This window comes from Nothobranchius furzeri, chromosome 1 (assembly GCF_043380555.1).
Source record: "Nothobranchius furzeri strain GRZ-AD chromosome 1, NfurGRZ-RIMD1, whole genome shotgun sequence".
Classification (NCBI taxonomy): domain Eukaryota; kingdom Metazoa; phylum Chordata; class Actinopteri; order Cyprinodontiformes; family Nothobranchiidae; genus Nothobranchius; species Nothobranchius furzeri.
Genome location: NC_091741.1, coordinates 44,244,397 through 44,258,922, shown reverse-complemented (window position 1 = coordinate 44,258,922; position 14,526 = coordinate 44,244,397). Strand labels below are relative to the sequence as shown.

Sequence of the window (14,526 nt, the reverse complement as noted above, 5' to 3'; positions counted from 1 at the left end):
CTTAATTTGGGGGATTTTGAGAAATTCAGATTGATTCTGTGATGTAAGATGATTTCAGCAAAGAGAAGCAGACGTCCTCGGTGCTAAGAAGATTTCCTCATTGGGTCACTCTTGCAGCACATGTGAGCCCATGAGACACAAGGTGAGAGAATCACTTGGCACCACACGTGGATGAGCCTCCGTCTAAAGCACAAGGACTTAACACACCAGCGCATGGCAGGAACAGACGGTGGTGTCTGGGTTCCATCTGAGATTTTATTAGAAGCTTCTGTGTGTCTGCGCCAACAGGTCCAAGAATATCCTGTCTCTTAATATGCTTGCTTGGATCTTCCACATGTATACCCTTTGACAAAGCATGTGCATCTGTGCTCCAGTTGTAGAGATTTTTTATCATGAGCTGTGAATGTGGCGCTTACACAGGAAAGATAAGGTGCTGTGCATCTTTTACAAAGCAGCAGATCTAGAATTGATTTGTGATGTTTGGTCTTGATTGGATAATTCTTGTGACTGGTTGTGCATGAATGAAAACTTTTATTTATAAGAGACAGGAAATGATTTACAAAAGCATCAACTGTTAGACCCCATCCCACTGCTGCTGTAAGCTCTTACTCATTGCCCCTTAATTTTGACTTAGGTTTTCTTTTAGCTTGTAATGAAGTAAAAAAGTTTCCCCTTTTAATTAAGTTAGTTTCATAAATATTTAGAACCAAGTTAATGCAATTTAGTGTTTGTCAGAATAAAAGGTCGGATTGGTGCAGCTTCGGGAGTGCCAGCCTGTTAGTTGTTTTGGCAAAGCCTTTTAGAGACTGATTTTAATAAAAATACTGAAAAAGCCCAAAGTCAGTTTTCAGTAGAAAGAGAGTTTTTAGAAAATCAGTTTTGGGGCTAACTATCAGTTGGTTGTCTAATTGCCATTTGCAAAATGCCTCAGAATCAACAAGGAAACACTAGACTGGACATGAAGCACTACACCGTGGCAAAGGAGTTAATGTCTGCCCCATAATTGGAAGGTTGCAGGTTCAACCGCTGCTCAGTCTGTCTCTGTTGGTATGTACTTGTACAAGACACTGATGGTGCTTTCACATCTGGGTCAGCACAGACCAGACTGGGTAGCCTGTGGAGTGTTCACATCTAGGTGGCCTTGTCTTTTTCCATGCTCAACCGGTCAGTTTTTTGGCCCACATACCAAGGCAGTCTGCTTCAGGCTGAACAGGTCCAATACACCCACTGCCAGCTGACTGGCCAGCTTAAATACACACTTACAGTTAGGGGGGGGGGGGGTTCTGATTGGTGGATAGAATCAACCAGCGGCAGCTTCCTACATGCACAATTCATTATCATTCTGGATACTGGTAAGTAAATGCATGTGGGAAGCACCCGCGGGCTGATTCTGTCTGTCAATTGGAGGCTCCTCCTAATGGTAGGTGGGATTTTGAGCTGGCCGATCAGTCAGCAGTAGGCGTGTTGGACCAGTTCGACTCTGGGCAGATCGCCTCGGGAAGAGGGCTGAAAAGATGTCCGGTTGCATGCGGGAAAATCCATGGCTACCTAAATGAGAACACAACCAATCAGGCAGAATGGAGCCAATGCTAGTGTGTAAGTCCCAAGAGACAGTGCTGCCATGTCTTGAGCTGTACGGCCGTCGTTTAAGGGAGACACCACTGACTTTTCCACACACGTTTTGCTCCACCCACGTGCTCAGAGATTTCCCCGTTCCTGAGAAGTGTGTGTGAACAAACACTTCCAGTGCAGGACCCAGACTGATGCCACCCAACCCGTTCCCTGCTGGCCCAGATGTGAAACTGTCATCGAAGGGGAACTAGGCAGTTTTGGCTTACTTTTAGAAACCCCTAGAGTCTGCTTGCAGAACCTAAATCAAAACCTCCTCTTTGCTGTGCGTTCGTCTTTTTTAACACCTTAATCTAACTGCTGAAATGTCTCCCCAGCCTTCCTTAGTGTCTACAGGTGTGATTCATCATTAAATTAAACAAATCAGCTGCGTCCATGATCTAAAACATGCAGGAAACATGCTGGAACCAGCATGTGCCATGTGTGTCAATAGAACGGCCCACCAGTCTGATGTTGCAAGTGGAATATTCTGGCCACAGGTGCTGGGTGGCCTTCCATTACCACTGTAAAGGGTCATTTTAGCACACACTGGCTCAAGAAAGTGATTTAAAAGATGAAAAAGTTGCAAAGTATACCTTTAAACCACGTTTCCTGCTGGTGGATGGTCGAATGGGACCGGTGGCGCCACTGCATGACATCCTTGGTTCCATCAGTGTACCCTGGGGCAGCTGTGTAAATAATCAAATTCAATAGGAGAAAGCAGGAACAAGCATGTCAACACGGAGCAACAAGATGATCTGGCAAAATGTGAAACCAGGTGCCAGAGATTACTGAATATGGACCAGGTGAGAGAATTAGAAGGTAAATGACAGGTGTGAGTGAGAGACAGCAGAAGGAAGGAGAGTTGAGGAAAATAAAGGCTAGTCAAAAGCAAAATGTATACATATATACAAATAATTATCATGAACAGAAAACCAGAAAGCAAAAATGTATAAATAAATAATACAAAAAAGAAAAGTTCTAAAAGTAAAAACTTATTACAAAAACACCAAAAACCCATAGCCAAGACATGCATGTTTTCTATTTTTAGCACGTTAACATCTTTGCAGCCTTGTTCTTGTATCTAAAGCTGTTTTATAAACGGTATTTCACAAAGAATTTAATGATTAGTAAACATATTTAGCAGCATATATCTGTTATCTTAAAATATATATATAAAACCATGACAAAACTATGACATTAAAAAAACATTAAAAACAAAAATGCCTTTTGAGCTTTATTATTTTGCATGTTCTGGTTTGGTTTGGGAAAAGGGAGTGTGTACTACCCACTTCACCAGTTATTTGTACCCTGGGTGGAACGGCTCTGGAACAGGTTACAGAGTATAAATATCTGAGGATCTGACTAGACAACACTTTATCTCTTACAAAACACATCAATAATTTGCAGACTAATATTAAATTACAAAAGGGTTTCCTATTGCCTATTATTTAACCGTTCTGTATTTGTACATGTTGTGATTGTTTTGACTATTTGAGTATTTTTAATGTTTAATTTTGACTTTTATTGCTTTTATTGCTCCATTTTCGTTTTCCCTCAAAAGGGGTTGCCTATTGCCAGGCCACAGTTGTAAACAGGAATTTGTTCCAAATTGTTTTAGCCTGGTTAAATAAAGGGGCCAAAAAGTGCTACATACATAAAAATGTAACTGAGAACTGTTGTGTATCTGGTTCTGGTATCTGGTGAAAAGAACTAAAAATGGAACAAGTTGTATTAAAAACTGCATTAAAGAAAGATTTCAGGGCCATGTAAGTACTTTTATCATACTAAAGACAAGTATCAGTATTTGGTCTAAGAAGAACATGAGATGCAGGTTGTAAATTAAACTATGTCTTCAGCCCTCACTGTAATGGAAGTATGATGATTTAAGTCTGCAGTCACACTAAAAAGAGGCAAAAGTACTACAAAAGTTGTAATGCCATACAGGGACATTAAGTAACTATGGTTAATTCTTTAGCGTTCCAATTTCATTTAAAGCCATTGATTAACAGTTTAACAGCATTATGTTGTGGTTAAATGGCTGCTCCAATGCTTTAGTTCCCAGCATCTGCTGCAAGAGGGGAAGGACCCCGTCAGGGACTGTGAAATGGCCAACAGTGCTGTCAAATGAGTAGAAGCTAGTGGAAATGGACCATTTGAGGTCCTCTAACCACTAATGGCTGCTAAAATAAGACTCATGTCAAATAGCTTTACTTTAAATCTCTGGCTTTTTCAGAAGAAAACTACAAAAATAAACAGACATTATTGGTACTTATCTTCTATGGTATGGCAATGCTCTGATGTCAATCGTTTCTGGGAAAAGGTCGTTATTCAAGCATAATGAAGAGAGAAATACCTCACCCTGCAGGCTTTTGATATTAAATGACACGCAAAGCATGAAATTTGGTGTAAATGAATATTTTAAAGAAATAGACTGAGAACTCTCAGCAGCTTATCCCCATGGAGCAAAAACTAAAAGTATGTCAGGTTGGTCTATTATAATATCTAAAATACAAAACTTGGTCGAGTACCAATTAAAGGTTGCAGAAAAATGGATTGTCAAGCTGCTGAATAAACACCTAAGCCACAGTTCTTTCTTGCACCCCATGCAGTTTGGGTTTCGGCAGTACGACTCCACAGAGATGGCAAACTGTGTCTTTGTAGAAAATCCTTGCTCGATAAAACCACCTCTGTTAGTGCAGTCTCATTGGATTTAAAGAAGGCATTTGATACAGTAGACCAGGGCTATTCAAGTCCGGGCCTCGAGGGTGGGTATCCAGCGCATTTTAGTAGTTTCTCTGTCTATCACGCATGATTCAGTGGTGAATCACCTGTGCAGCAGCGCATCAGCCTCTGCAGAAGCCTGCTAATCACCCGCTGATTGAAATAAGGTGTACTGAAACAGGGTTTGAACTAAAACGTGCTGGATACCAGCCCGGAATTGAATAGCCCTGCAGTAGACCTTCAAGCCCTTCTGTCCAGACTGACTCACTTCAGTTTTGCAGAAAAAGCATTAGCTTGGTTTCAGTCTTACTTGTCCAAAAGAAGACAGTCTGTGAGGGTGGGGGACACAATGTCATCATACCTTGATTGTTCAGCAGGGGTCCCACAACAGCTCTATTTTGGGGCCAGTATTGTTTTCCTTCTATATAAACAACCTGCCAAATGTGTGTCATCGTGTACACTTCTAAATGTATGCTGATGATGCTGTTATTTTAACGTTGCTAAAATCCCACAGAAAGCGTCCTTTATCCTCACATCAGTCTTGGAGAATATACAGCATTGGCTCTTTCAGTCCTGTCTTTTGTTGAACAAAAAGAAATCAGTTTCAGTTATGTTTACCAAAAAAAGCCATAAAACTGGAGCGGTCCAATGTGTTCTTTGGGGGGCAGTAGAGCTTGACCTTGTGCAAGAGTTCAAGTACCTCATGACCACCCTGGATCCGACATTATCTTTTAAAAAACACATAAAACTCATAGCGAACACAATCAAATTAAATTTACATGACTTCAAACAAATTAGGCCACCAATGAGAATTAACTCAGCTAACATGTCTCTGGTCACACACTCTTAAAACCAATAAAAATGCTATTCAAAAAGTCTATACAAATTCTTGATCGAAAACCTTTGTCATTTCACCTGTGTACTATTCTGGAAAAAAACAACATGCTCAATTTCAAATGTTTTATTCATTTTAAAAATAGCTGTTTCTTCTACAAAGTTCTGCATGGACTAGCCTCACCTCCACTTGCTACATACATCAAACTAAGAACTTACAAAAAACTCCTCTAGAGGAAACCTGGAGATTTCCTACAGAAAACAACCTTTGGACAATTGACTCTCTCAGTCAAAAGGAGTCACTTTTGGAACAATGTACCAAGGAATTTTAGACAATGTTCCACCTATAGTATTTTCAAAAACCATCTTAAACAGTACCTTAAAAGTTCCCAGCCATGTATGCACCTTTACTAATTTTTTATTGTTGAAATGTAATTTGTTTGTATGTCTGTAATGCGATTGTTGTTTTAGAATTGTATATTGTCAGTAAGTTCAGTGTTAGTTTTCCTGTTTAGGGACTACAGATGGAAATTAGCAACTATGCTATAATCTGGCTCATAACAATACATAAGTACATGATTATTCATTAATGTGCATGGTCCTGAATAAATAAATAAAGTGTATCCATAATATGCACAGCTATATATATGTACTGTACATCACTTACCTAGATTATGTTGCTTTCATGTATGTATGCATCATTGCTATGTATTACTCTTTATACTTTCATATCGGTGGGGACTTTAACTTTAATCCCAATAAAAACTTGATTAGACAAAAATATATACAGATGTGTGAAGTAATTAATTTCTCACCAATAGGCCGTGCCAAAAGGCATTTCCGAACACAGGAGTGCCACAGGGCTCTGTACTCGGTCTTGTCAATTTTTTGTCCAAGAACTGCAACCCCGTTCAACCTTACCAAGGTTTGCTGATGACACCACTTAGGACTCAGTGAAAAGAATGCAACCAGTTGCAGGCAGGAAGTCCAACATCTGGCCCAGTGGTGTTTGGTATTTGAACAACAACCACATCCTAAACACACAAACAAGATTGTTTTAAATAAGTTGTACGTCGCTTTGGATAAAAGTGTCTGCCGAATAAATGAATATAAACATAAATTCCAGGATTGGACAAACCTAACAGGTTCCACCCCTTTTTGAAATTATTGCTGTATCAACCAAGGGCATGAAAAGAGCCTGTCAGAGGCTCTTTCTTGTTAAATAAATGGCTACAGGTCAGTCTGTCCTCAGATCTTCTCGTATTTTTTACAGGAGCACAAGCGTGAGTATCCACTGCTTGAGCTGCAAAATGTTTTATGCAGACTGAACTGCAGTTAACAAAAAAGACAAGTTACAGATGGTTGATTTCACCTATTCTTCTTTTGACTGTGCGAAAACATCAGACAAGGACCTGACAGTCCAAACATACATGAAGAGGAACATCTTATTTTCACTACCCAAAAAACATACCTGCACTCAATTTAGTCAATTATATTTACAACTACTACAGCTTGTGGGAAGATGGTGGTTCGGGAGTTGGCCCTGCAATCGGTAGGTTGTGGTTCAAACCCAGGCTCCGTCCATGTCAGTCGTGTCCTTGGGCAAGACACTGGTTGGAGGGACCGGTGGCGCTTATAGTTTGGCAGCCTCTCTTCAGTCAGTACAGGGCAGCTGTGACTATGATGTAGCTTATTACCATCAGCGTGTGAATGCGTGTGAATGTGTGAATGACTGACTGTAGTCTAAAGCACTTTGGAGTCCTCTGAACTTACAAAGTGCTTTACAGGTACAGACTACTTGACACTGAATAGCATATGCTACAGTAGCTTAAAATAGATTGTGGCTTAATGTCTTAATGCATTGTGGGATGTAGCTCTAGATAAGCAAGTGGGTAATTTGCATGGTTGCCAATGGGTCTGAGTCGCTCCACTCATCTCAAAGTTGTATTTTCATCTCCTAAAGATGTTCAAATAGGAAGGTGGTAAGCACTACTGTTCGGAGTGTCGTGCTAATTGGACTCTAAAAACCCAGATCGGATGTTGGAGGGGACTTTTTTTTTCTTTTTCCAAAGCTGGGTAAGGTCCGTGACCACATGAAACAGGCCAGCTCAGTGGTCTAGTGGTAGAGTGTCCTCCCCAAGACTGGGAGATGAGGGTGCAATTCCTGGTCGGGTCATACCAAAGACTTAGAAAAAAAATGGGACCCAATGCCTCCGTGCTTGACATGCAGCATTAAGGGGTTGGATTGGAGGGTTAAACCACCAAATAGTTCCCAAGCGCAGCTGTGTCTGCAGCTCACCGCTCCCCCAGGGGATGGGTCAAATGCGGAGAACAAATTTCGCACACACATCAGAGTGTGTGACAACTGATGAGACTTAAACTTTTTTTTTTTTTCAAATAAAAACAGACAAAGCAAAATGGTTTTTAAGTGGAAGAGCAGAGTTTCAGTGTGGAGCAGACCAACAGATGCGCGTATATTTGTTCAATAACATTTTGCTGGAGGGAAAGGTCCCACATCCGAGAAAAACAGACCAATAAAAGCAACTTTCTCAGATGAGAAGTTATCCAGGAGGCCGGAGTGTAAACGAAGAAGTCCAGCTGAACGTCTCAGCCAAACAGCATCCAAACGTGGACGAAAAAGGTTTTTGATCAGAGGTGGGTGTATAACAATGTATGTAATGACACAACTAATAACCTAGGAGTAAAAAAGAACTTGGAGAAAATGTTACTTGAGCACTGTGAGTCAAAAGTAACTGTTTGGGCACAAACGTTTGATTATGGTGTCTGTCGGGTTGTTTTTATCTGTCCGTGTATTTTCCAATTGTAATGCGGTTTGATTGTCTAGCACTAGCAACCAGCAGCACTAGTGCGGCGAAGTCAACTGTAGAATATGTTATTGCATTTCAGTTGATCTACTGTTTCATTTCCTGTTCATTAGACATCAGCCAGATTTGCCACAGTGTATACGACAGTTGGCTGCTCTTGAACATGCATGTAATTTATCTGTTTATTTAAAACTGATTTGTACTGTAAATACAGGTCAACACAGTATATTTATCATTTTTATTTCAGTAAAAATATGATAATTTATCTAAAGAAATATGTTCGAAACATGGGAGAAAACTGCTAAATGAAAAAGTGTCGTTAGAATGTGAAGTATGAACATTTTCCAGAGAAAAGAACTGTGTCTAAGGTGGTGTCTGAGAATGGTATGTGAGTGGAGTACCAGAACACACTGTGAACAATGAAATCCAGGTGTCTGTTCCAGTGATGTTGTGATGGAACTTTGTTTTTCCAATGCTTCACTCGCCCTGAAAAGGTTTGCATGGACTAGCTTAGGTAACTTGCAACTTCATTATTTGCAAAGGCTTTTGGTGTCCTATCAGGCATGACTGCAGGAGTTTTAACAGCATGAGTTAATGTGAAAGCCACAACAATGGAAAGTATAATTTATACCAGACACACATGGGATCAATTGGGTCTCTTTTAATCTACCATTGCTTATTTTTCCTTGTCAAAACCAGTGGAAAATAAATGTTTCTCTCAAAAGTTGTGTAAGTCTGCATTCATTGTTTTTACATCCCTTCTGTCACATTTTCCAAAGCCTGTTTTGAAGCTTTATTCATCAGTTCACCAAGCTGCCAGGAATTGTTTGAACATTTTTCCACATTACTTCCCCTCATTTAGATTCTTTTCAGGCTTTTACAGTGTCATCTGGTGGTTTTCGTGCTAAAACTCACAAATAAATGTATAGAAATTAAAACGTATAAGTGATGAAATGTTGCTCACGTTTAGTTGCACCTGCTCTTGATTAGTCAACGACAATTTTTGGATGACCCCCCGCCACCTCCCTAAGATTTATCCATCTTTCCTCCTCTCCTCTACTTCCCTCCCCTTTCTTTTTTCATCTCCCCATCAAATCTAGTCACTCCTCCCCCTTTCTCCTTCTTTGTCTCTAAATTTTCTCCAGAGACCTCCAGTTTTTGAACACCACACAGTTCTTACCTCCTGGCCCTCCGCATAACAAAGAAGCACAGGTAAGCTTGCGTGGATTTCATATTTCCTGTTTGAATTTCCGTCTTCGTCTGTCGGATGGAAGCACTGCTTCAGGGCATCAGCTGATGCTGAGATAGGTGGAAAATATTTCTGCATGAGAGAAAAATGGAGTTTATAAGTCGATCCATTTGCATTTTGGTGGCGCAGCCTACACGTTTCATGTTGATACTGAAGCATTTGCATTCTTTTAGCTGTTCTTGGATTCAAAGTCTTTCTGCATTTTTATGGGTCTGGAAATAATTAGTCATCTGCAGGGCTGCTTTTTTTTAAACAAAGAATTTGGATAACAGTTTTCTGAAGATAAGTAACTATGTTAAAGTGAAACAAAGATAAATATTTGCTTTTTGCAAGTGTTTTGTACACTCTTGGAAAAGGAGTTTGCTTAAAGATCTGTTGTTTTAGTTAGCATCTTTGAATATGGATTTAAGCACGGATAACTGAACCATTTAATGCTATAAAATACAATTTCTTTGACAGATTGTAAATACACTAGAGGGTGGGTGTGGCCATTCTGCATGTTTGGGGTCAGGTTCACGTCAGTTGTTTTTTTTTTCAGCACAGTGTAGAAGTATGTCCACATGCATACATTACCCTGATTATTATCTCATAATCAACTATTACTTTAACTATTAACCCTCTCAGGCTCAAAATAAGTTTTGATTAAAGGACGAACAACTAAGTCCTTCAGGGGCACGTCTGAGTTAAAAATGCTCATGAAATACGTATGTGGAGTAACCAGGTAGGTAGGTTTTAACATTGTAAATCTGCAACGCCTGCCTCCAGAGGGTTATTAGTAATTATTGTCAACTAAAACTTGATTATGCCAAAGTAAAAAAAGCAAAAATGTCCATTTTACCACTGGACTTCCACCCATGGAGTATTTATTAAACGTGTTATTATGCAACAACTGTGTTGTTCTGGGTTTCTGTAACTGATTAATCTTCCACCAACCCCCCCCCCCCCCCCCCCCCCCCCCCCATCTTCCTCTCCACAGAAGCCATGTTTTCTCTCCATATACCCATCTTGGCTGCTCTGGTCAACCTAGCATTGTGCCAGTATTATGACTATGGTGACTACCAGCCAGTTTCTATGCTTGGGCCATCAGGCCCAAACTGTGATAAAGAATGTGATTGCCCAATCAATTTTCCAAGTGCCATGTATTGCGATAGCCGCAAGCTGAAGTTTGTCCCCGTAGTTCCAACTGGGATCAAATACCTTTATCTACAGGACAACATGATCGAAGAGATCAAGTCAGGAGTGTTTGACAACGTCACCGATACCCTGCGCTGGCTGGTACTTGACAACAATAAATTAACCAATGCAAAGATAGAAAAGGGCACAATTGACAAACTTACAGCACTGGAGAAGTTCTTCTTCAGCTTTAATGAGATCACAGAGCCAATCATTCCTCCGTCAAAGTCCCTGGAAGAGCTGAAGATGATGAACAACAAGCTATCCAAGTTTCCCTCTGGACTCCTGACTGACAAGGAGAATCTGACCTCCGTTAGCCTTCAGCACAACGAGCTAACGTCTGAAGCCATTGGGGATGCGTTTAAAGGGCCAAAGAAGCTGCTGTCTCTGGATGTGAGCCACAACAAGCTGAAGAAGCTGCCAACAGGAATCCCCGCCTCAGTGGAAATTCTCTACGCTGATTACAATGAAATTGATAAAGTCGGAGCGGGATTCTTGAAAAAGCTGCCCTCGCTTCAGTACCTGAGACTCTCCCACAACAAACTGCAGGATTCCAGTATCCCATCTGGAGTGTTCAATGTGACTTCACTGGTGGAGCTGGACTTGTCGTTCAACAAACTGCAGTCAATCCCTGAAGTCAACGAGCAACTTGAGCAACTTTACCTGCAGGCCAATGAGATCAACAGTAAGAGTTTGCTTTTCCTTTACATTGATGTTGGTGCAGAAGGGTGAAACGCCTTCAAGAATTAAGAAATGTTTTCTAACTTCTGAGTGGTTTCATGGGGTTTGCTTAAGAATATGACCTGCTTTGATACCTTTGTCAGCAAACTTATCTATAATCATACTATCCCAGGATAGCTTGTGGGTCAACAGGTGCACATCAGTCTAATAAATTGGTATCATCTGCTCAGCTGTCTAACTGAAAGAAAAGGAAGTTGAGAACATTCTCACCAGGAATATGGTGAAGTTTAATGTTTCATTTGTCCACATCGAATGAATCCCATCGAGCCAGAACCGGAAATCACTCAAGATCAGCTCTCTGTCTCTTGGGTCTGATATCTGTAGACCTGATGAGTCTTACCCAGTAAAAAAAAAAAACTTCAAAGAATTGTTTTTAAGCTGATGGAGAGAAGGCTCACCTAGTCTCTGTCTAACATCTGGACGTTTTACCCTGCTACCTCCAGAAGACTGACCCCGCCCATTAACAGTAGATCTAGCCGTTGTGATTGTGGCTCGTTTCTGGACTAGGTAATTTTCTGTAACTTGGAAAAACAGCTACAAAGACGTTATTTTATTAGTAGAGACAACCAATAAAAACCTCAAAATTATTGTTCTGACATGAAAATCCTCATATTTTACCCCCATGGAGATACCACACACAAAGGGAATGTCCACTACTAATACTCTTTGGTAAATCAATTTTGCACAGCTTTAAATATTGTATGATTATAAGTGTGACTGGTTAATATTCAACTCAAAACTCAACAATAATAGAAAATCAGGATGAATCCAATTAATTTAGTCATCTTGTTCATACTCACATTCGTCTGAAAGCTGAAGCTTTGGGTGGATGGAGAGAAAAGGCGAGTTACATCGTGATCAGGGATCTACTTCAGCAATCTCCATTTTCGTTATTGGAACTAATAGTTGATTGGACCAAAGGCTGCATGGCTTTCAGACAAAAGTGACATTTAAATCAAATAAATTCTGATATTTTTTTAAATATTACAACTGCTTTTAAAACTACTAAAACTGCTTTTACCTAAACCTTTTATTTTCTTATTGTTAACTCATATTTGTAATCTTTCATCTGTTTATGAAATTTATAATTTTATTACTTTATTTTTTCTGATGTTAATCTAATTCTGTTTTGAGATCATTATGATTTTATGACTTTGTTTTGTTTTGTTTTGTTTTGATCTATGTGAAGCACTTTGTGATTCTATGTCTGTGATAAGTGCTATATAAATGAAATTGACTTACTTACTTACTTACTTACTTACTTACTTACTTACTTACTTACTTACTTACTTACTTACTTACTTACTTACAACTACTTTGGTGGAGTACAAAGGAAAACTATGTGCCAGGAAATAGTACAAAAGCAGTATTATTTGGTTTTAGTATTCAAAATACTGCTCAAGACCTCATTGTGTGTTGGGTTACCAAAATCAAATCAAGCAATGGTGGGCGGGTTTCATGAAAGTGGGTGTGGCTTACTGTTAAGCTCAGGGAGGCTTTGATTATCTGGTGTTGAAGAACAAGATGAGTACATGTTGAGTCCCAACCCAATGTGAAAACAAAAACAAATGGACTGACGATGTATACTTTGAGTATGCCTGCCAGTTCTTACATTTATTTTTCTTTTTTTTTATAATTTGTAGAGTTTGACTTGTCAAGTTTCTGCAAGTTCACTGGACCACTCAACTATTCACGTCTCAAGCACCTGCGTCTGGATGCGAACAACGTCACGTACCACAGCATGCCCCCCGAGTCCGCCAACTGCCTGCGCCAAGCTTCGGACATCATGTTCGAATAAGGATCGGTGATCTCGCTTCACACTGCCGTGGAAACGCTCAGAGCTGACGTGTTTGTGCACTTCTGACACAAGTATTATGCATATATGTAAAACTATTCATGTGGATCGTGTTAATGTGTACTAAGCTTGAACATAGGAAGGTCAAGAAGCATTCCAAATATTTGTAATATCTGAAGGTCTGATTGATTCATGTAGTTAAGTAGATGTAGATAAATAATATTTTAGACTAAAAAACACACGAGCTGGTATATCCTTGGTTATATGAATAGAAAATGCATGCATTGGTTTCAAAAACACACTTCAAACATTCCAAAGTGGCATTTGTGCACAATGAATATAGAAAATGGGTAAATAATTTGTGTTGCATTCGTTGTTGTTATTCTGTTTCATGTTTTAATGTGTTGCATGCATGTTGGCTGTGTTTCTAATTGTGTGCAAAAGACCAGCAGAAGAGGACTGCAGACTTCAGTATTGTGAGCAGAGCTAAAATGGTCGAGCAGATACATAGCAGTTATATTTTCAACATCTTGAATGTATCACAGTAGAAAATAGTCGTGTTGTGAACTCATGTCTGCCTGCTTTGAATTTAATCTCTTTTAACATTAACTGCTTGGTGTCTGGATGACTTTTTTTTACTAAATAGGAAACGCCCATTGTTCAGTACAAGAACTTTCTTTTTTTATAATAAATAAAAAACATTTGTATTATGCTTGAAGTTGCATGCTATACTTAAGGAAAGAGGTGTGCAGAAGGTTTTTACACTTAGCACAATTGCTTATTCATAAGTTAAAGCTTTTGGCAGTTATAGTGCTTTAATTGTAACGCTGTTTGGCGACTTCTTTGTGCTAGCAATATATCAGCGTGTATTCACATTAGTTCCTTGCATTTAGTTTAGGTTCTTTATATTTCAGGCCACTGACTCAGTTTATGATTAGCTGTGAGAACAGTACATCTGGCGCTCGCCATCGTTGTGGCACCATCCTGCACACTTTAGATGTTTCCCTCTTTCAACACACCTGATTCAAATGAAGGGGTCATTAACAGGCTTCTGCACAACTTCCCCTGAGGAGGTAATTAATGAAGCATGTGAATCAGGTGTACTGAATTGGGCAAGTTTTTCTAAAAAAATTGCAGGATACTTGCATCTGAGGACTAGATTTGGTGACTTATTATCACTTTTGATCCTTTTGTGATTTCTGATGCTCATGAAAACCCTATAATGAATCTTTTATTTGTAAAACATGCTTTATAAAGCATTTGATTTCTAAAAATTGGCTTTTCTTGTGTCACAGAATTAATCGTATGACAATTGTGGGCAGGGCATATCTTTGCACCAGACGTGAAAGCGTCGCAAAACAGCCGCAAAACGTACTACGCAGGAATTAGCCACCGTTGTAAAGGATGAGTTCCTTGGCAGCAAATATGGGGATGCTATCATTACAATAGTCTGTTTTTTACACGCTACACTTCCAAACACATCAAACTCTGCAGTTTAGATTGGGCCAGATGAGAAGTCAAACATGAAAACAGTGTAAAACATCTGGAAACTTTCAAAATAAAAGTCACGTGCAAAT

The 14,526-nt window shown here is 39.6% G+C and overlaps 1 protein-coding gene across 1 annotated transcript; it reads left to right on the top strand.

The window, feature by feature from the left end:
* The first annotated feature begins 9,064 nt into the window (after positions 1 to 9,064).
* lum (lumican) lies at positions 9,065 to 13,667 on the top strand. Its single transcript, XM_015959945.3, has 3 exons — positions 9,065 to 9,203; positions 10,217 to 11,098; positions 12,798 to 13,667. The coding sequence occupies exons 2-3, from the start codon at positions 10,222 to 10,224 to the stop codon at positions 12,950 to 12,952; spliced, it is 1,032 nt and encodes a 343-aa protein (XP_015815431.3). The 5' UTR covers positions 9,065 to 9,203; positions 10,217 to 10,221; the 3' UTR covers positions 12,953 to 13,667.
* The last annotated feature ends 859 nt before the right edge of the window (positions 13,668 to 14,526 follow it).

Excerpts from the sequence above, each read along its gene's own strand:
- lum (XM_015959945.3), top strand. The coding sequence starts at position 10,222 with ATGTTTTCTCTCCATATACCCATCTTGGCTGCTCTGGTCAACCTAGCA. Across the intron at positions 11,099-12,797 it reads GCAGGCCAATGAGATCAACA|AGTTTGACTTGTCAAGTTTC; the intron begins GTAAGAGTTTGC and ends TATAATTTGTAG.